Here is a 21459-nt window from a genome sequence, read left to right as displayed (position 1 = left end):
CTTTTACCTTCCTGAAAACTCCAGTCCGAGCCCCCTGGTGCTGCTAAACTGCTGGCCTTTGAAAACCCCAGAGAGACAGTGATGGGATGTGGCACCTATCCCCTTTCTGATGGCTCTTGCTCTGCTCCCAGAAATGTTGGTGCTGGGTTGTATTATTTCCAAGCCTGATGCCCTTAGGATTAATGAGGCATTTGTGCTGTGTGAAGAAGCGATTTACGAATGTGCTTTTGCATCCAACAAGTCTCACTGGTGAAATCATTAACACCCTGCAGAAGCCACTCCAGTCTGGGCAATGACTGGTGGTTGCTCTTTCTGAGCAGGGTTTACGTTTGATAACTTAATGCTGTTGGTATAGTGCCTGATAATGAATGGCCTTGGGTGTCATGGGACACCGCAGTCAGGTAAGTTGCTGGTGTACTGTGCATAGGTGGCAATCTGAGAGTATGTGGTGTTGCTGGGGAAGGGCGGTGTGGGCTGTTTGGGTACAAGTGGGTCCAGGCTGTCAGTGGGTGAGTATTCAGGGTTTTGTAATGTTTGTGTGGGTAGGTGTGTATCCAATTGTCTTGCAGTTTTGGGGTGTCTTGGACATGTGGGGTGAATACTCAGGTGTGCGTGTGTAGGCAGAAAACTGCCGAAAGAGTCACATCTGTCTCCTGAACACTCTAGTGAGTGTTCCTAGGAAATTCTGCACTGAGTCATTGTATGTGAATGTCTCTGGCTATTACTCTCCCAGAACAGCCAGGACTACTCAGCGTTGCCAAGGGAGCCTGCAGCTGACCTTAATCCCACAGAAAGGAGAGCTTGTTGCTTTTTGCAGCTTTGGGGCAGATGTGGGATAGCTGCAATTCCCTTGTGATTGGTTCTGTTTCTTCCTTCTCCTCTCTTGATGGCCATGATGTTGTGTGTAAATCCAGGCACAGGAGGGATTTTGCCTAGATGGATAAGTGTGAATTTGTGTTGACCTGGAGAAGGTGTCCATGGGAATGTTACCTCCCCGTAGAATGAGCTCGTTTCCCCTTGAGTCTGCAGTGTTCAGAGCCACTTGTTACTCATGACTGTGTCCCCCAGGAAGCTGGGAGTGTTTTCATGGCCTCTTCCAGTGACACTGAGTTTTGTCCTGGGTTTTGAAAATCCCTGCACTCGGGGTCCCTCTGGGAGCTGGTGGGGGGCTATGCCAGTGGCAATGTCCACAGGCTGGCTGAAGACATGCACCCCAAGGAGCTCCCCCACCAGGCCTGTCGCATGTTGAGAGTGTGCCCTCAAGTGAGCGCCCCTCCCCCCCATGCAAGTCCTTGACCAAGGGTTTCCTCCCCTGCATATCCCAGCAAGTCTTCAGGATGTCATCATTTCTTGGCTGAGGGCATTGGAGGAATAAGCATCTTTCCCTCTCTCCTTCATGAGGCCAACACCCAACCACCTTCTCCACCTGACCCAGGACAGAGGTTCTGTTTTTTATTTCAAAATCTAGTTACCCTAACTCATAACCCCCACTGAAAGCATCTCAAATAATGTGTCTCAGTGCATTAGTACAACCTCCGCCCCACCCATACCCTTTGCACACACAGCTCCCATTGCCTTCCGTGTCGCTATTATATGAAGGATTTCCCCATCTGATGGTTGCTACCTTGGAGGAGATGGGTGGGGTTCTCTGTGACTATACTGCCTATGACGGGAGTGGTTACATGTCTTGCACCTCAGAGGACTCTGTCCATGCAGTAGGAACAGGTTAGGAAATGTTTACTGGTCCTTTTATTTTGGAAACCAAATCTTTCTCAGTTGTGGTTTTCAGTGAGCCATGTGTTTTTAGCTTTTCCATACATGGGGCCTGCTGCATTATGTCACTTTGGGATGGGCTTGGTTCTCACACTGATGTCATGGAAGCTCTGCTGAGCCAAGGCACATGGAAAAGCTGGCTGAAAGGAAAAAAAGTGATTAACAAACTCGACAGAAAAGTGTCTGCCCGTCTTTGCTGCCAGTAGAGGCTCTCTTTATTCCCAACCTGGCCACCCCTTATTCTTCCCGTGCAGATCTCCCAATTCATTTCTCTCACTATAGCTCCTAAGGACAATGTGGTATCTTTACAATGATTGTTCTTTCACAATATTAACTCTTAATTAATGTGGTGTCCCGGTCAAATTCCACCTTGGTAGTTACACTGTCTCCAGTACCTAACTGTCCCTTTCTGATACATGATTCTTCTTTCCTTCCTGTGATATCCTTCTGTGTGCAGTTAAGTAGCTGCCGCCTTACACCCCAGAGGTAGCTACATTTCAGTGGTAGGTTTAGTGATACTTATGTCTTCATTGCTTGCCTCTCAGTGGGGTTATGAAGGTGTTAGCTGGTATTTGTAAAAGCTTCCCAGCTCCCAGATGGAGGAGGGCAAGATAGTGTCTTTAAAAGTATATGAGGCTCAGATCTAAATCTGTTTTATAAAGTCTCAAGTTATCATGAATCCCGAGATGACTTCCCACCTCAATGCTTTGACTGTGAGAATGGAGACTCTGAGGCTTGGGGGTGTAATGGGGGAGAGCTCTAGAGCCTTGGTTTCAGATCCCACTTAGGGCACATATGAAACAGGTGAGACCCATCCTAGTGTCACGTGATGTTTGTCCGGTCTGCTGTCCCAAGACTGGCATAGCAGGAAACTACAGGTTAGGACTGAAGGGCAGGAGCCCCAGGAAGGAATAATAGGCAGTGCTAGAGGGAAGAGCTGAGGTGCAGTGGTACAGTTGTGGGTCCCAGGAATGGAACAGTAAGGGGTATGATAGGTCAGGATTGGGGGGCATTGGCACAATTGTGGGGGGAGCTTGCATGGGACTTGGCCACTCAGGCTATCCCATCAGTCCCTCAATTTCATAAACTTTAAATTTGTTCACACAGTGCAAAAAAAGAGAATTGTCAGCAGCAGCCCAGGCCTCGTTATTTAAATCCTATTTCACTCTGCCCATGTCTTGTAAATTGCCTTATCCTGAAGCCTCATGTTGGTAGGAAAATCAGTAGAATTTATAGAACAACTTGCTTTGATAGAAATACGGTTAATCTGGCCAGAGTACATATTGGGACTTGCGGTTTTCAATCCAATATGAATTTAAAAAATGAATCTGTTAAGCTCCAAATTGCCTCAGGAAAGCAAATTTCAGCTATCACATTCCAGCCCTGCTTGTAAAGCCATCTGTCTTCACATTTGTGTTTGTAAGGACAAAACAAGAGCTGGATCAAACACGCTGCCTAATTGTAGCTCCCAGTGTCTACTGGACCTGTGGAAGCCCATCCCTCTCTCATCCTCTCACTGCATCCTCTCTTCTTCCACCCTCAAGATGCTTGTTGTCATATGTTCTGGAGTCAACACATTACTTCTCTTTGGGGTGAGGTGCTGACAGTTGCCACCTATTTGCATTTGTCCTCCTGGCCCAGATATCGTGTTGTGCAGTGCCCTCTTCAGCAGCAGGTGTTGGGGCCACAGTCCTGTTCGTGAATGTCTGCAAAGGGCCCAGAGCTCCTTAGAAGAAAGTGCAGAATCTCATTAGTCCCACTAATGCAGAGTGCACCAGTTATTGGAAGGAGACTCAAACCTGAGACTCAAATTCTTACTTATCCTGCAGGCATAGGACAGACCCATGGAGATTGAGCATATGGCCTTCCACTGCCTCTCAGGTGTGATTGTCAGTCACATCTCCACACTTGCTCCTGGGGATGGCTGTGCTATGTAGGGCACACTTCCTTGGCACTTCAAAGTTCTTATATTCAGATTTATTGTTAAATCGTTTGTGTAATTCTCAAAATGTTTGGGGCATCAGTTGAAAAGCTGATAGCCTTTTGTAGGAACAAACCAGCACTGGCCCCTGGTTTGGGGGAATGGACCGTACGGGACTTGCCAGGGTTAACTCCTGTGTCTGTCTGAACCTCCCAATCCACATCTGAAAACTTAGCAATATCCCCTTGGGTGAGCGTTTTAGGAACTCAGGGACAAGATGCTGGGGTATAGATGTAGGCAGGCCCATCAGAGCTGATGCAGGGAATGTGGTCCCCCTCCCCACCAAGACCCCCGCTGTCTCCGTCCTAAATGCTCAACTGAACTGGCATTTCACAGTGATTTTTGTTTTAAATCAGAGCTAATTCCAGGCAGCCTCTCTGGGTTTAGTGCCCTGGAACTGTCTCATGCAGAGCCAGAGCGGCAACTGGCAGGTGGGTTTCTGCTCCTTAGGATAATGGCTAGTGTGATAGCCTGAGGAAGCTCTCTGTGCTTTTGGGGTTCTCTGCTGCTTCCAAGCTGTCCCTGCTGGCCAGACTCGCTCCCTGTAGCATGGCCTCACTGCTTCTCTGGTGCTTCATCCAGCACTGTGATTGCTTTATTGAGCCACCTCAGTTATTTCTGCTGCTTCTCCGGAGCACAATAAATCCAGCCCTGGGCACTGAGCGCCCAGGCAGCTCAGAGAGTTTCTGGGAAGGCTGCTTTACCAGGCCCAACATCTGATGACTTTGAGCCTGGAACTCACCTAAGACAGTGTTGAGATATTCAGGGTACTTGAGCCACCACTCAAGCTCCAGCAGAAAGCCTGTTTTCTCCCCTGCTCTAGTCACACACATCCTTTGGAAGAGCCCTATGGAGAGAGCGGAGACCGCCTTCTAGGGGATGAGGCATCCAGCGGTGAGGGCCTCATGGCAGTGCTTTTGCCTTTTAGTTTTCCTTCTAGTTTTGTTTAAAAGGTTAGGAATGGAGGCATCCAGGGCTCTGGTTTATTGATTTCCCAGCACCTTCATGTGCTGTCCATTTTCTAGAGGACCCTGTAGCTCCCTGAGCTCTTAGTGGAGGGTTTGCCAGCCGTTCTTTGCCCCGGAGCACAGAATTCTTTGCACGTGCCCAGGATTCGAGTCCTGCCATCTCCTCTCCACTTTTTGGCTGCAAAAATCCTTTGTCCTTCTGCGCTAGTTGTTGCAGGCTCCAGATTGTAGCCTGTGTGGGGCTGTTTGCTGAATAGACGCATGATTTGCAGTCACAGACAAACCTTTGCTGGGGTCCATGGCATGCTGCCTCTGGGCCTCCTCACCCACACCTGGGCCCTCTGCCCCTTACCCCTGCCCCCTCAGTCCTGATCCCAGCTGCTGGCTCTGTGCCTTTGTCCCGTAGCACCCTGCTGCCCCACAATCTGCTGCAATGTCCCCAGCCACTCACTGTTTGTGGGCACCGTGATGGTCTCATTCTGGCTGAAGTCTCTGCGACCAAGCTGGGAGTCCTGGGGGCTGCTCCCAACTCTGCCATGGACTTGCTAGATCCCGTTGGACAGGTCCCTTTTAGAGGTACTGAGCACCCAGCTGCCAGTGACTCCCATCTCTGCTGATCAGGCCTTTCTCTGTGCCATAGAGTGAGGGCTGAGTGAGGTGCCTCTCCACTGTGGCTCCATGCACTGGTCTGGTAGGATCCTAGCACTGAAACACCCTTAAATGCTTGAATACTGGGACTAGAAGGGGAAAGAGCATCTGTAGCTAAAGAACCCTATGAAATGCGCCTGAAAAATGTGGGTGTTTCCCATGCTGTGGGGCTGCAGGGCTGGGCCTGGTGCTGTGGGGAAGGGTTGCTGGGTGAGGCTTGGGGCTATTTCCAGTATCAGGTGGAAGGGATGGGGTTGTGGGGCTGGGGGCCGTGCCCAGTCCTGTGGGGGAGGGTCAGTATGTGGGGCTGGGGGCCGTGCCCAGTGCTGTGGGGGAGGGTTGCAGTGTGAGGCTGAGGGTGGTGCTGTGGGGCTGGGAGCAGTGCTGTGGGGAAGGATGCTTTGTGGGGCTGGGGGTGGTGTGTGAGGTTGGGGGTGGTGCTATGGGGGTTGTGGGCGGTGCTGTCGGGGTTGGGGTGGTGTGTGAGGTTGGGGGCGGTGGTGTGTGTGACTGGGGGCGGTGCTGTGGGGGAGGGGCGGTGTGTGGGGCTGGGAGCGGTGCTGTGGGGGAGGGGCGGTGTGTGGGGCAGTGCTGTGAGGAATGGTCAGTGTGTCAGTGGGGGGTGGCACTGTGGGGTTTAGGGGTGGTGTGTGAGATTGGGGGCAGTGCTGTGGGGGAGGGTTGGTGTGTGGGCCTGGGGGCGGTGCTGTGGGGGAGGGGCAGTGTGTGGGGCTGGGGCAGTGTGTGGGGCGGTGCTGTGAGGAATGGTCAGTGTGTCGGTGGGGGGTGGCGCTGTGGGGGAGGATGGGTGTGTCGGTGGGGGGTGGCGCTGTGGGGGAGGGTTGGTGTGTGGGCCTGGGGGCGGTGCTGTGGGGGAGGGGCAGTGTGTGGGGCGGTGCTGTGAGGAATTGTCAATGGGGGGTGGCGCTGTGGGGGTTAGGGGTGGTGTGTGGGCCTGGGGGCAGTGCTGTGGGGGAGGGTTGGTGTGTGGGACTGGGGGCAGTGCTGTGGGGGAAGGGCAGTGTGTCAGTGGGGGGTGGCGCTGTGGGGGAGGGTTGATGTGTGGGGCTGGGGGCGGTGCTGTGGGGGAGGGGCAGTGTGTGGGGCAGTGCTGTGGGGGAGGGGCAGTGTGTCGGTGGGGGGTGGCGCTGTGGGGGTTAGGGGTGGTGTGTGAGGTGGGGGGTGGCGCTGTGGGGGAGGGGCGGTGTGTGGGACTGGGGGCGGTGCTGTGGGGGAGGGGCAGTGTGTGGGGCGGTGCTGTGAGGAATGGTCAGTGTGTCAGTGGGGGGTGGCGCTGTGGGGGAGGATGGGTGTGTCGGTGGGGGGTGGCGCTGTGGGGGAGGGTTGCTGTGTGGGGCTGGGGGCGGTGCTGTGGGGGAGGGGCAGTGTGTGGGGCGGTGCTGTGAGGAATGGTCAGTGTGTCAGTGGGGGGTGGCGCTGTGGGGGTTAGGGGTGGTGTGTGAGGTGGGGGGTGGCGGTGTGTGGGCCTGGTGGCGGTGCTGTGGGGAAGGGGCAGTGTATGGGGCGGTGCTGTGAGGAATGGTCAGTGTGTCAGTGGGGGGTGGCGCTGTGGGGGAGGATGGGTGTGTGGAACTGAGGGCGGCGCTGTGGGGGAGGATGGGTGTGTGGAGCTGAGGGCGGCGCTGTGGGGGAGGGGCGGTGTGTGGGACTGGGGGCGGTGCTGTGGGGGAGGGGCAGTGTGTGGGGTGGTGCTGTGAGGAATGGTCAGTGTGTCAGTGGGGGGTGGCGCTGTGGGGGAGGATGGGTGTGTCGGTGGGGGGTGGCGCTGTGGGGGAGGGTTGCTGTGTGGGGCTGGGGGCGGTGCTGTGGGGGAGGGGCAGTGTGTGGGGCGGTGCTGTGAGGAATGGTCAGTGTGTCAGTAGGGGGTGGCGCTGTGGGGGTTAGGGGTGGTGTGTGAGGTTGGGGGCGGTGCTGTGGGGGAGGGGCAGTGTGTGGGGCGGTGCTGTGAGGAATGGTCAGTGTGTCAGTGGGGGGTGGCGCTGTGGGGGTTAGGGGTGGTGTGTGAGGTTGGGGGCGGTGCTGTGGGGGAGGGGCGGTGCTGTGGGGGAGGGGCAGTGTGTGGGGCGGTGCTGTGAGGAATGGTCAGTGTGTCGGTGGGGGGTGGCGCTGTGGGGGTTAGGGGTGGTGTGTGAGGTGGGGGGTGGCGCTGTGGGGGAGGGGCGGTGTGTGGGCCTGGGGGCGGTGCTGTGGGGGAGGGGCAGTGTGTGGGGCGGTGCTGTGAGGAATGGTCAGTGTGTCAGTGGGGGGTGGCGCTGTGGGGGTTAGGGGTGGTGTGTGAGGTTGGGGGCGGTGCTGTGGGGGAGGGGCGGTGCTGTGGGGGAGGGGCAGTGTGTGGGGCGGTGCTGTGAGGAATGGTCAGTGTGTCAGTGGGGGGTGGCGCTGTGGGGGAGGATGGGTGTGTGGAACTGAGGGCGGCGCTGTGGGGGAGGATGGGTGTGTGGAGCTGAGGGCGGCGCTGTGGGGGAGGGGCAGAGGTGTGTGGGAAAGGGTTGTCGTGTGAGGCTGTGGGGGAGGGTTGCTGGGGGTGGCGCTGTGCGGAAGGGTCCGTGTGAGAAGCTGAGGGCAGCGCTGTGCGGGAAGGGCGGTGCTGTGGGGCGGTGCTGTGAGGAATGGTCAGTGTGTCGGTGGGGGGTGGCGCTGTGGGGGTTAGGGGTGGTGTGTGAGGTGGGGGGTGGCGCTGTGGGGGAGGGGCGGTGTGTGGGACTGGGGGCGGTGCTGTGGGGGAGGGGCAGCGTGTGGGGTGGTGCTGTGAGGAATGGTCAGTGTGTCAGTGGCGGGTGGCGCTGTGGGGGAGGATGGGTGTGTCGGTGGGGGGTGGCGCTGTGGGGGAGGGTTGCTGTGTGGGGCTGGGGGTGGTGCTGTGGGGGAGGGGCAGTGTGTGGGGCGGTGCTGTGAGGAATGGTCAGTGTGTCAGTGGGGGGTGGCGCTGTGGGGGAGGATGGGTGTGTGGAACTGAGGGCGGCGCTGTGGGGGAGGATGGGTGTGTGGAGCTGAGGGCGGCGCTGTGGGGGAGGGGCAGAGGTGTGTGGGAAAGGGTTGTCGTGTGAGGCTGTGGGGGAGGGTTGCTGGGGGTGGCGCTGTGCGGAAGGGTCCGTGTGAGAAGCTGAGGGCAGCGCTGTGCGGGAAGGGCGGTGCTGTGGGGCTGGGGGAGAGTGCCGATGTGGGAGCCAGAGGCAGCACTGTGCAGCAGGGGGTGGTGTTATGGGGCTGGGGGTGGTGTGTGGGAAAGGTTGTCGTGAGGCTGTAGGGGAGGGACGGTGTGGGGGGCAGAGGCAACGCTGTGGGGGAGGGTCAGTGTCTTGTGCTGGGGGAGGCACTGTGGGGTTTTATCTATTTAATTTCTCTTTCTGTTATTTCTCAGGGATCATTCACCAGATGAAAGGCGACTATGACTCTGCCCTGAAACTCCACAAGACTCACCTCTCCATCGCTCAGGAGCTGAATGACTATGGCGCGCAGGGCAGGGCCTACGGCAACATGGGCAATGCGTACAATGCCCTGGGCATGTATGACCACGCTGTGAAATATCACCGGCAGGAGCTGCAGATTTCTATGGAAGTGAATGATCGGGCCTCGCAGGCATCCACCCATGGGAACTTAGCAGTGGCATATCAGGCCTTAGGCGCCCAGGACCGAGCCCTGCAGCACTACCAAAACCACCTCAACATCGCCCGGGAGCTGCGGGACATACAGAGCGAGGCCCGGGCCCTCAGCAACCTGGGCAACTTCCATTGCTCGCGAGGAGAGTACGCACAGGCAGCCCCTTACTATGAGCAATACCTGCGCCTGTCCCCTGAGCTGCAGGACATGGAGGGGGAGGGGAAAGTTTGCCACAACCTTGGCTATGCCCATTACTGCCTTGGGAACTATGAGGAGGCTGTAAAGTACTACGAGCAGGATCTCGCCTTAGCAAAGGATCTACACGACAAGCTGAGCCAAGCCAAGGCCTACTGCAACCTGGGCCTGGCGTTCAAGGCCTTAATGGACTTCAGCAAAGCTGAGGAGTGCCAGAAGTATCTGCTGTCTCTGGCCCAGTCTCTGAACAATTCCCAAGCCAAATTCCGGGCTCTTGGGAATCTGGGAGATATTTTTGTATGTAAAAAAGATGTAAATGGTGCAATAAAATTCTATGAGCAGCAGCTGAGCTTAGCCCATCATGTCAAAGACAGGAGATTGGAGGCCAGTGCCTATGCAGCCTTGGGTTCTGCATACAAGATGATACAGAAATATGACAAGGCCTTGGGGTACCATACACAGCAACTGGAGGTTTACCAGGAACTAGGGGATATGCCGGGTGAATGCAGAGCTCATGGCCACCTTGCTGCAGTGTACATGTCCCTTGGGAAGTATACCATGGCATTCAAGTGTTATGAAGAACAGCTGGAACTTGGACAGAAGCTGAAGGACCCCAGTATAGAGGCCCAAGTCTATGGTAACATGGGCATCACCAAGATGAACATGAATGTCATGGAGGAAGCTATTGGCTACTTTGAGCAGCAACTGGCCATGCTACAGCAGCTGAGTGGAAACGAAGCTGTGCTGGACAGAGGCCGGGCATACGGAAACCTGGGGGATTGTTATGAGGCTCTAGGAGATTATGAAGAAGCCATAAAGTATTATGAACAGTACTTATCTGTAGCTCAGAGTTTAAGTCGCATGCAAGACCAGGCGAAGGCCTATCGGGGCCTGGGAAATGGACACAGGTAACAAATGCCAAAGGCTGGAGTATTGCATGGCTTTAGTATTGAGAACTGTCTTGAAAGAGAATGAGTGAAAATACCTAAATGACCATAGAATCATAGATTAATCATAGAATATCAGGGTTGGAAGGGACCTCAGGAGATCATCTAGTCCAACTCCCTGCTTAAAGCAGAACCAATGCCCAATTTTTGCCCCAGATCCCTAAATGGCCCCCTCAAGGATTGAACTCACAAACCCTGGGTTTAGCAGACCAATGCTCAAACCACTGAGCTATCCCACCCCCCCGATGATTATACCATCGCTACTCACGTGATTCAGTGGTGAGCAGTGTCACAGCGAGTATATGGGTGCATATGCTCCCAACAGGGAACCAACCTGAGAACACACAACCAAGACAATATGCTGGATTTCTCTCACACTGTGCAGTCACTGGCTAGCAAGCTGTGTTTGTGCTGGGGGAAGATAGAGGGGTGTGTGTATGTGTTTGTGTGTGTAAACAGAGGTGGATGGGCAGCTAGGGGGGTGGGTATGGGGCAGGGTATGTGTACATCTGTGAGAGATAGGAGTATGGGTACATGGGGGAGGGGGAACTTTACAGATGCATTTGTGTGGGTTGGGGTTACATGTATGGATGTTTGGGTATAGAGCTGTGGGGGATGTGTGTACAGATGTGTGTTGGGTGTACGTGTGTGGCTGTGAAGGGTAGATGGGGGTGCTGTGCAGGTGTCTCTACATGTGTGTCAGAGGGGTATATGGCTGTGGAGGGTACATGGAAGCTGCGCGAGTGTATTTGTACAGATCTGTCTGGGGTGTATGGCTGTGGGGGTGTATGTGTACGGATGTGGGAGGGCTAGTGGCTGTGAAGGGTATGTGGAGGGCTGTGGGGGTATATGTGTACAGATTTGGGGGGTGGCAGTGGAGGATACATGGGAAACTGGCGGTGCATGTGTAGAGATGTGTGTAGGATATATTGCTGTGGAGGTGTATGTGTACAGATGTGGGGTGTACGACTGGAAGTATATGCGTACAGTTTTGTGTGGGGTGTATGGCTGTGGGGATGTATGTGTATAGATGTGGGGGGTGTACGGCTGTGGAAGTATATGTGTACACTTGTGTGTGGGGTGTACGTCTGTCGGAATGTATGTGTACGGATGGAGGGATGAATTGTTGTGGGAGGTGTGTATGTGGGGCAGGGTGTACACACTGGGTGGTGTGGAACGACAGCTGTCTGGGTGGTGCGGGAGGGTTGTGGGGGTGTGCGTGTACGACTGTAGGGGAGCTGTACAGCTGTATGTGTATGGCTGTGCGGGGCAGTGTCTACACCCAGGGTAGTATGGAACGACAGAGCTGTCTGGATGGCGAGGGGGAAGGTTATTCAGGCTGTGCTATTACCCTGAATAATGAAACTTAGTTTTCCTGCCCCGGACCCCCTGGAGTGAGGAGTTTACAGGAGATGCAGAGGAGGCCTGGGCAATGTTTTGGGCCTGATTGTGGCCTTCAGGGTCTCTTGTACTATTGACTGCAGGGTTCACTGGCAAGTTCACTGATGATAGTTCTGAAATTCCCTACATCTGGCAGCGGGGACATGGCAGATTTGAGCTGGCTGCAGAACAGCGGTTCTCTGTAGGACATGACGGTGAAAGATGGTTTTCATGTCACACCTGCCTAGGCAAGATAAATGCTCCTTTTCTCTCCACACAGGGCAATGGGAAGTTTGCAGCAGGCTCTCGTGTGCTTTGAAAAGAGGCTAGTGGTGGCCCATGAGCTCGGGGAGGCGTTCAACAAAGCCCAAGCCTATGGGGAGCTGGGGAGTCTGCACAGCCAATTAGGAAATTACGAGCAAGCCATCTCCTGCCTGGAACGGCAGCTAAACATCGCCCGAGAAATGAAAGACCGGTCTCTGGAGAGCGACGCTGCCTGCGGCCTGGGGGGAGTCTATCAGCAAATGGGCGAGTACGACACGGCACTGCAGTACCACCAGCTGGACCTGCAGATTGCAGAAGAGACCAACAATCCCACATGCCAGGGCAGGGCCTATGGGAACCTGGGATTAACGTATGAGTCTCTGGGCACCTATGAGAGGGCAGTGGTTTATCAGGAGCAACATCTCAGCATTGCAGCTCAAATGAACGACTTGGTGGCCAAAACTGTGTCCTATAGCAGCCTCGGGAGGACACACCATGCCTTGCAGAACTACTCTCAGGCTGTGATGTACTTGCAGGAAGGTGAGTGGATGAATTATCCAGTGGCTTTACGTCTGCAGAGGATGGGGGAGAGGGCATATCCGTGTGAAAGGGACCGAGGTGTAGGAATGTGAGCATGTATGTCTAAGACATTCGCTAGCTCTGAGAGTATCCTGCAGACCTGTGCAGTTACCACCCAGGGCACTCTGCCCTTCATTAGTGGCCAGGCTGCCCAGACCTTCATGTAGCAGCACATTGTGACAGACAAGGGAATGGCAAAGCTTTAAAAGCTTATACTGGCATTAGAAAAGGTTCAGAAAAGGGCAATTAAAATGATTAGGGGTTTGGAACAGGTCCCATATGAAGAGAGATTAAAGAGGCTAGGGCTTTTCAGCTTGGAAAAGAGGAGACTAAGGGGGGATATGATAGAGGTCTATACAATCACGAGCGGTGTGGAGAAAGTGAATAAGGAAAAGTTATTTACTTGTTCCCATAATATAAGAACTAGGGGCCACCAAATGAAATTAATGGGCAGCAGGTTTAAAACAAATAAAAGGAAGTTCTTCACACAGCGCATAATCAACCTGTGGAACTCCTTGCCTGAGGAGGTTGTGAAGGCTAGGACTGTAATAGGGTTTAAAAGAGAACTGGATAAATTCATGGAGGTTAAGTCCGTTAATGGCTATTAGCCGGGATGGATAAGAAATGGTGTCCCTAGCCTCTGTTTGTCAGAGGGTGGAGATGGATGGCAGGAGAGAGATCGCTTGATTATTACCTGTTAGGTTCACTCCCTCTGGGGTACCTGGCATTGGCCACTGTCAGTAGACAGGATACTGGGCTGGATGGACCTTTGGTCTGACCCAGTATGGCCATTCTTATGTTCTTAAAGGTCAGTGAGTGCCTTGCAGGGGGAGGATTAATGACTAAACTTCACTCCAAGCAGCAAGTCTCTTTGTAAAGCCAGTCTGCCCTGAGTCAAGAGAGGGAAATCTCCTCAGTGGGTGACATAGCAGGCCAGGGAATGACTTGGGTCCACAAAGCCTGTTTGTACTGAGGACAAACAGCCCCGCAGCCCACTTGGGCTGAGCTTGCCTCAGCTGGGAGCTACCTGTTTATCCCCTTCAGATTAAAGTAGGGGTGGGGCTCAGAGCTGGAAAAGTTAACAGGCCCCTCAACCGTGCACCATGACAGTGTTGTGGGGGATGATCTGAGCGTCTGGGAGCAGGGGACAGCTGGAGGGCCGCCATTGATCCAGCCTTGCACGCCTTACCCTTGATGCTGCTGCACCATCTCCCAGGATAAAAGCATTGTCTGTTCAGCATGGCGGCAGCAGTGTGAGGAAGAAGACAAGCTGTGTGGGTTGAATGGTGTAAGGGGAGCTGGGCTGCAGACTGATAGATTAATTACCCGAGTTAGCCTGGATTTCCTGGAAACTGACTTGAGCAGGATTTCAGTATAGTAGAGGGAATTTCAGTTAAATTGGTGGGGGCGAAATCAGTGCGGCCCCCTTTCCTGATGGGAGGTGACCTTCCTGCTGCTCTGGCTGCTGAGAATCCCTGCAGGCCACTCTTCTGCAGCTGAGCCCAACAGCCCTTACCCCGCCTGGGCCTTTCCCTTACATTCTCTGTGATGCTTGAGACTAACCTGCTGGATGTATCTGACAACACTGCGGCCCATAGAGGTGTGACATGTTGGGGCATTGTAGGAAATGCCTGTGGATGTTGTTGGAAATGAAATGAATGTTCCTGTGGTAGGACAGATCAGAATCCCTGCCCTGCCTCTAGCTGCAACAGAACCCTCATGTCTGCCAGGAAGGTGCTGGGAGACCTGGGGCAAGGGTGGGTGCTGAGGCATGTCCTGGTTAGCTGGATGTATTAGCAGCTGAGAGAGGGAGCCTCTCAGCTGAGGAGGGAGAGGAAGAAGGACTCCAGCAGCACTTGGCAGCTCAGTGCAGTTTTGTTCGTCTGCAGTGTTTGAAGGGTTAAAAGCCAAACCGCTATGGTGAGAGGCTGCCTGTTTGGGTGGGAAGAGGCTGGAGTGGCACAGAGGAAGGGCCTGGATCCTAGCTCTGGTGCCTTCTCCCTGTCCTCTCCATGCACTCCAGCTAGCCTGCTCCCTGCCGCTTGTGCTGGCGCACCCCTTGTGTTACTGTCACACACCCTCCCGCTGACCCACTGACTCGGACAGCACAGGGAGCATGTACAGCACTTCTCTTCAAGGTGCTGTCAGCCGCAACAAATCAGTTACACCTGCACATGGATGAGTGCCCTATTAGCACTGCCGGGACCCTACTCCTGTCTGCAGCCTGGACACACTGCTCTCTTCATCCCAACCCTACCCTCATCCAGCAACAGGGAATCTTTTCTCTTGTCTTCACTTACTCCACTTCTCTTTCAGGACTGAGACTTGCAGAACAGCTGGGGCGTAGAGAAGATGAAGCCAAAATCCGCCATGGCCTGGGCCTCTCCCTCTGGGCTAGTGGGAACCTGGAGGAGGCCCAGCACCAGGTAGGCAGCAGCTCCACCGATAGGAGGCTTATCTCATCCCCTGTAATGCATCTCTCATCCCCTGTAATGCATTCCCTATGTGGTCCTTTCTTACGCATGGTGCCCGTTCAGAGATGACTTGTCACTGCCTACCTGGGTGCAGTCTCCTGGCCTTCTCTCCCTGGACACAGCTATGTCTCTTCCCCTACAGAACAGCCAGCCCCTCTGCCTTGGACACTGCAGCAATGGGTGTGATGAGCTGCTTGCAGACCAGGACTGGATGGGGCAGACCTGACCCCAGCTGAGAGCATGTTGGTCCCAGCTTCTTCCCCTCTCCTCCCTAGTCCCCCTCACTGAAGTGTCAGGGCTGCACGCTGGGCCAGCTACGGTTCTGAGTGTCACCATGGGCTGTTCTCCCCTCCCAGCTCTATAGGGCATCGGCACTGTTTGAAACCATCCGCCACGAGGTGCAGCTGAGCACAGACTACAAGCTATCGCTCTTTGACCTGCAGACATCATCCTACCAGGCCCTGCAGCGAGTGCTCGTCAGCCTTGGTAAGAGATACCTGTGGTGCCCGTGGCTGTTGGGAGCTAGGCGTCTGAGTTCTTCCCTAGCTCCAGGGTTTGACCCAAGTTCCAGGTGTGAAGTTCCTCTCAAGTGTTTCTAGTCTAGTAGTTAGAACAGGAGATTGGGATCAGGGCTCCTGTGCCTTTTTGTGCTTCTGCTGCTGGCAAGCTGAGCCAGTCCCATTGTGCTCCATGCCTCAGTTTCCCCATGTGTAAGGCTACGTTTATGTCATGGAATTTGAGACTTCCAGAGACCTCCCTGACATTTTCTGCTTCAGCCCCTGGGGCTGGCAGCTAGTGGGGCACCGGCAGGGTTACAGCGACAGCCTCCTCACGATCCACCTGCAGGATTCCAGCGACGGGCAACAGCCTGCGGGAGGGTGGGGTGGGGAGAGAACCCCACAGCTCCCAGCCACCACCGTGGCAGGAGAAACCATGGGAGCTACAGCAGTAAAAGTCACAGACAGGTCAAGGCTTCTGTGAATTTTTGTTTATTGCCCATTACCTGTCTGTGACTTTTAGTAGAAATAATGATGACAAAATCTTAGCCTTACGCATATGTAATGTGAGGATAATTCCTCATGGGAGCCTTTGGGGCTGCACTTAACATTTGCACAAAGCACTGAGATCCTGGGATGAGGCATAGTTCAGCATGTCCTTTCCCTGATATTTCATTGCTTTCATTGCTTCAGCCCCTTGCTTGTGTACGCTTCACTCCTGTGCCCCAGAGGGCTGTGCTGGGTCACATCACAGAGCCCACAGCAGCACTCATTTCCCTCCCATTTGTGTGTAGACCTTTCCCTTACAGGCTTGGGTAGGAGATTCCCCTTCACAAATCAGCATCTTCTGCTCCCAGTGCCAGGTGCACTTCTTCAACCTGCCTTTGCTAATACAAACAGAGCAGCCTGGCTAAAACCCTGCCAAAGCAAACCACTTCCTAGCACATACAATCCTCTGGAGGCCTGGGGAGAGAGTGAACCACACACAATGGATATGAGTCACCTTGCTTAATGCACGACAGGAAGGTAGGCGATCGGACCCATGGGGATGAGGGTGGGATTAAAACCTTAGATAGAAGAGAAGAGTGTGACAAACATACGAATTGTCTGTAATGTTTTTAAGAACTATCTGTAGGACTCTGTACTTATTGCTTTGGCATTACTACCCAGTGGGTGCAGAAGAGTTAAGATTCTGCTCCTGGCGCAGAGCAGGAGACATGATGTATTTGGGGTGTTAGGAATGGGTCGTTATGGATTGGGTTCAGCCAGTCTTTATTGGTGGCAGATCCCAGAAAGACAATGGGCATGCTGAGCAATTGACACTTTACAACAGAAAGTTCTGGCAAGGTGAACACACGAACTCAGCCAGTCTGGCTTTGCAGCAGGAGGACACTGGACTGAGAGGTGACAGGAGGCAGTGATAAGAACTGGGCTCACAGAAACACAGACGCTCACCTGGGACTGACAGGCAAAGAGATCAAGAAAGAGAGAGAGAGAGCCTGGATGGTTTCTGCAGCAGCATGGCTCAGCGTAGCCCAGGCATTGGCTAGTCTGAACTCTGTCTTACCTTTGCCTCTCTGGCTCACCAAAAGACTTCTCGAGGCTGGGTTACAGTTGACTAATGAACTCTACTCTGTTCTGAAAAGGCTGCCTGAAGTCATTTCAGATACTTGCTGAGCTTCTTTGATCCCTGAAGAGCATAAATGTCTCTGAACAGCAGTCTGCTTCAGTCAGACTCTCTGGGCAGAGCTCTCAGTGAGAAGCAGGAGCACTGGATCCCATAGGCTCTGTTTCAGAGGTGTGGAAGCCATGTGGCCTACCCTTGTGGAAAAGTGTGACCTCTTGGGGTCTGGCACACTGAAGGGACAGCTTACAAGTCAGAGTGTAGCACAGATCCTGTGGATCTGTGACCGTGGTACTGGATATCTCGGATGTTTGATGTGCCAGGGAGTCCCAAAGGGCACTGGGTTATAGCCGGGGAAGAAGCAACATGCAGGCGGCATATGATGGCGGAGCAGCCAGGATGCTTGGGGTTGCTGGGGAAACAAAGACAGTCTGCTGCCCTGTGACCTGGAGTGCTGCTGCCCAGCCACCCAGTGGTGCTGGTCTGGACTGAAATAACTGCCATGCTCTCTACCCCTTTACAGTGCTCTGCAGGGTCTGGTGCAGGCCTGAGACACGTCTTTGTTCCCTAATTGTGGCTCTTCTTCACAGGCCACCACGACGAAGCCCTGGCTGTGGCAGAAAGGGGGCGAACAAGAGCGTTCGCTGACTTGCTGGTGGAACGTCAGACTGGACAGCAGGACTCTGACCCCTATTCGCCCGTCACCATTGACCAGGTTCTGGAGACTGTGAATGGCCAGAGGGGACTTGTTCTCTACTACTCGCTGGCTGCCGGCTACCTGTACAGCTGGTTGCTTGCTCCTGGGGCAGGTAAGGTTCCTTTCTGTAGATTAGAGCCAACTAGCAAAGCCTGGAAATCAGAGTTGGGACAGACTCATTAGGCTCTCGTCCTGTCCACCACCCAGAGGCTGGGCCTGTCACCCAAAGCCTCACTCTGTAATGTGAAATAGGCCCTGGATTATGTGTGCTTTGCTGCCACATCCTTATGCTCCCTGCTCTTTGATAGTGCTATGACAACTTTTCAGGGTGCTTATTCTGCAGTTGCTTATCACAGCTAATTTTACTGCAACTGATACTCGACTCTTGTTGGGAATTCAGTTAAATCTTGGTAGCTTTGGTGGCAATTCAGCTGCAGAGGTGCTGAGGGAATAGAGCCCTTGTCACCTGTACATGGGAATTGGCAGCTGCTGGGGGAACTTTCTTTCATCCTTTATCTAATATTATCATGAAAGCAGGAAAATAGGATCATCCGTGTAAGCTGGATCAAGAGGCAGGCTGGCTCAGGGGATTGGTAATTGGAGATGAAGCCTTTCACCCTGAGGGCACTGGTTTGAATGCACACTCACAGGCCAAATTCATCTCTGCTCTAATTCTGTTGTAGTCACTGGTGTTACTCTAGGGAGGAATTTGGCCTGAAGACAATAGTAACTAAAAGGTGTCTCCATCTGACAGCTGTTTTGGGGGCCCTGGTAAAATGAGATGGGGGATTTGTCCAGTTCCTAGTGTACAAATATCCTCTCTGCAGAAACCAGTGGTGCATAGCACCTTGCGGGCAGGCCAGGAGAGAGCCAGCCATGGAGACTGGACTCCCCTCTTAACTCTAGAGAGGGAAGCCTCCCTGGTCAGGATTAAGGTGTGCTGGTGGGTCGGTGGGGTGGGGAAAGGTTCACACTGCTGTGCTGGTGCCATACCTGAGGGAAGGTCTTGACATCACCCCAGAGCTGTCTGTCTATCACCTTGCCACCTTGGTTCCAGGGACCACTAGGGACATAAATTGGCAGCTCCTTCATGGAGCCATGAGCACAGATGTGTTGTTGGTGCAGTTTACGCAGTCCATGACACCTGTCCTTTCTGTGGCAAGAGAGAGACCCTAGAGCCTGTTTATTTCAGTGCACCAGGTTGCAGTAGGATTGCCAACCCTCCTGGGTTGGTTGGGAGTCTACTGGAATTGCCATTGATCTCCCGGTGACTATTGAAAGCAATCCAGGAGATTTTAATAGGTACAGTACAAATAATGACATTACATCATGTTGGGAAAAAAATCTCCTGGAATAGCTTCAGTCAGAGTTGGTAACCCGTTTCCTGCCTCCTCCGGAAACTCCTGTTGAAGCTCTGGCTGCACCTTTCCCTGCACATTTTTATTGATGTACTGTCCATGTGTGGCCACACAAAATCTCGGAGCCTTCCTGTCATCCTCCTTCTGGCGCTGGGCAAGAAGGCTATTTACCAGGCTAGGAAGAGGGAGTTGGACTGGGATGTTCTCTGGGACTGTGAAGAGGAGCCAATTTTTGTTCACTTTTTTTATCCGCGCATCCCGGCAGATTCCTTTGGGTGGCGTCCGCTCTGGAGAGGTGGGCACTACCTGGGCTTCTCAGCTCAGTGTTCCTTTCTTGTACCCTTGTTTTGACACCTTCTTCCAGCATTTTTGATTCTTTGTCCCCTGTAACTTCTCAATACCCATGTTTCTTTTGGTCCATACCTCTCTGTTGAGCGGGAGGACTTCATGGTTTTGAGGACTGATCTCCCTTTGGGGGATCTGGCTGGCTCATGGGGCCCAAATAGGCCAGCACATGCGGCATGCACAGAAATAGAGGAAAGGAAAGTTCAGTCAGAGAAGCATGTTCAGGGCTTTGACATTCACCCATAAATGGGAAAGTTTTCAGGTGCTTAATTTACCCATTTTTCAATAGCCAATCTGTCTGGATTTCCCACAGGGCAATGCAAAGAATGATAATAAGATTCCAAGCACGCTGCCTCCAATAGAGAATCTTTTATGTAACAAAAAGTCCTCACTTTAATTACATTTCTCTGTTTTATGCTTCCAAATGCATTTGACATGTATTAATTGCAGTGGATTACAGATAACAGGAGGGCAGCCCAACTTCCTGATATGCCATCTAACTGTCTGATCCTCTGAATCTTCTTCACATGAATGTGGAAACATTTATCACAGAGGAGCAGAGCAGGAAGGATTAATTGGAAGAGGATCCCTTTTTGCAGGCAGCTGTTATTCATTATCTAATAAAGTGATGACTGTAAATCTTCAGGAGTTCTTCTTGTATATAATTTAATAATTGTAACCCTTCACCACGACAAAGCTAAAGAGATAAAGAGCACTAATTCAGATTGCATTGAACATGGTTCAACAAGGAAAGCAAACACAAATGAACTTCTTTGGCTTGGATGACATATTTTTCGCTAGATGTATCTCTTTGATTACTTACTCTAGGAGTGACTTAAATCCTTTATGGATCTGAGTGAAGAGAGGTTACTGTCCTGTTACACAGATGGTCACTAATTGCCCTCTCAAACCATACATTTTGCGTAATAAAATGGTGGTGGTTTTACCACACTGGAGACAGACCTGGGCCTGGTAAGATGGTATCCGTTGGAGGAACAGGGTTTGTCACTGGGATTCATAGAGATTTAGTCATGGCCCCTCCATCCCCACCACAAGTTAGGGACTTGTAGAAGAGCAGCCGCAACCAACCTCCTGGGGCACTTGGGTATGTAACTGCCCGGCCCTTAGAGGCTGTTCTGTGTAACTGAGCTTTGCGAGGCGGTGCTGGTTACACTGTCTGCTCGGACTGTCTCCCACTCTCAGACCCTTATTCTGCAGCTAGTTGCTGTTTCACCTTTGGCTGCCTTACTGTGGGCTCTTATGTGGGAGTTCTCAGGCACTGACTCCAGCTCTCTACTTTCTTCTTGCCTTCTCCAATACGTACGCAGAAACTTTGAGGGCATCTCAGGTTCCTCATTCTAGCATAGGTAATATTCCCTTAGAACTCCCCACTCACCCCTTGACCATTTCAATGGATCCATTTGTGGCTGTTGCTACAGAATAGGTTGCTTAAGTCTTTTGATTTGACCATCTCTTCTTACCAGCTTGGTTTGTTGTTTATGCTGCCACTGCAAACAGGGTGCCCACGGTAAGCTTTGAAGAGTGGTCACAGGTGCTGTGGCACGGCAGGGTTACTCATATTAGAAAGGGTGTGCTGGTCTGAGTGGAGGAGGGTTTTATCTGCAGTAATAGCTGAATCCTTGACAAAATGTTGCACTCCTGATATGAATGTTTCCTTTCTCTGGTGTGCCCCATTGTGTAATGTTCTTGCTTTAGTATTTTAATATGCACTAATCTGCCTTTTACTTCTTTGCATGTGTTTTTGTGCATACGGGTGAAATGAGAAATCTCCATGTGACACAAGGAGATTCTGCTGTAGTAATAACATTTTTGTTCAGCCTTTCAGCCCTTGTGTGTCCAGTTTATGTGGTCAGATACTATTAATAGACATTTTTCATATGCTGCTATTGAAATGTGAATTTCCCTGGTAGATGCTTGCGAGAAACATCTGTTTTATAATTCATATGAGGCTGCTGTGATAGTAAGTGCCTTCTGAACATCTCATTAAAGCCCTGCTCAGTTTTCTTCCCTTGATCCATCATTTGCAAAGTACAAAACCAGATTTTAAAAGCAAAGTCTTAATATAGCATATTGGACTAACTCCTGGA

The 21459-nt window shown here is 52.7% G+C and overlaps 1 protein-coding gene across 1 annotated transcript in view; it reads left to right on the top strand.

Moving 5' to 3' along the window:
* TTC28 (tetratricopeptide repeat domain 28) overlaps positions 1-21459 on the top strand; it is a 503728-nt gene that overhangs the window by 413162 nt on the left and 69107 nt on the right. Inside the window, exons 7-11 of the mRNA XM_077834936.1 lie at positions 8753-10094; positions 11794-12317; positions 14673-14782; positions 15187-15316; positions 17542-17760. Of these exons, the coding sequence (XP_077691062.1) occupies positions 8753-10094; positions 11794-12317; positions 14673-14782; positions 15187-15316; positions 17542-17760 (2325 nt within the window). The remainder of the gene's footprint in view (positions 1-8752; positions 10095-11793; positions 12318-14672; positions 14783-15186; positions 15317-17541; positions 17761-21459) is intronic.

This window comes from Eretmochelys imbricata, chromosome 15, assembly GCF_965152235.1.
Source record: "Eretmochelys imbricata isolate rEreImb1 chromosome 15, rEreImb1.hap1, whole genome shotgun sequence".
Taxonomy (NCBI): Eukaryota; Metazoa; Chordata; order Testudines; family Cheloniidae; genus Eretmochelys; species Eretmochelys imbricata.
This window is presented reverse-complemented; position numbering and strand designations above follow the sequence as displayed.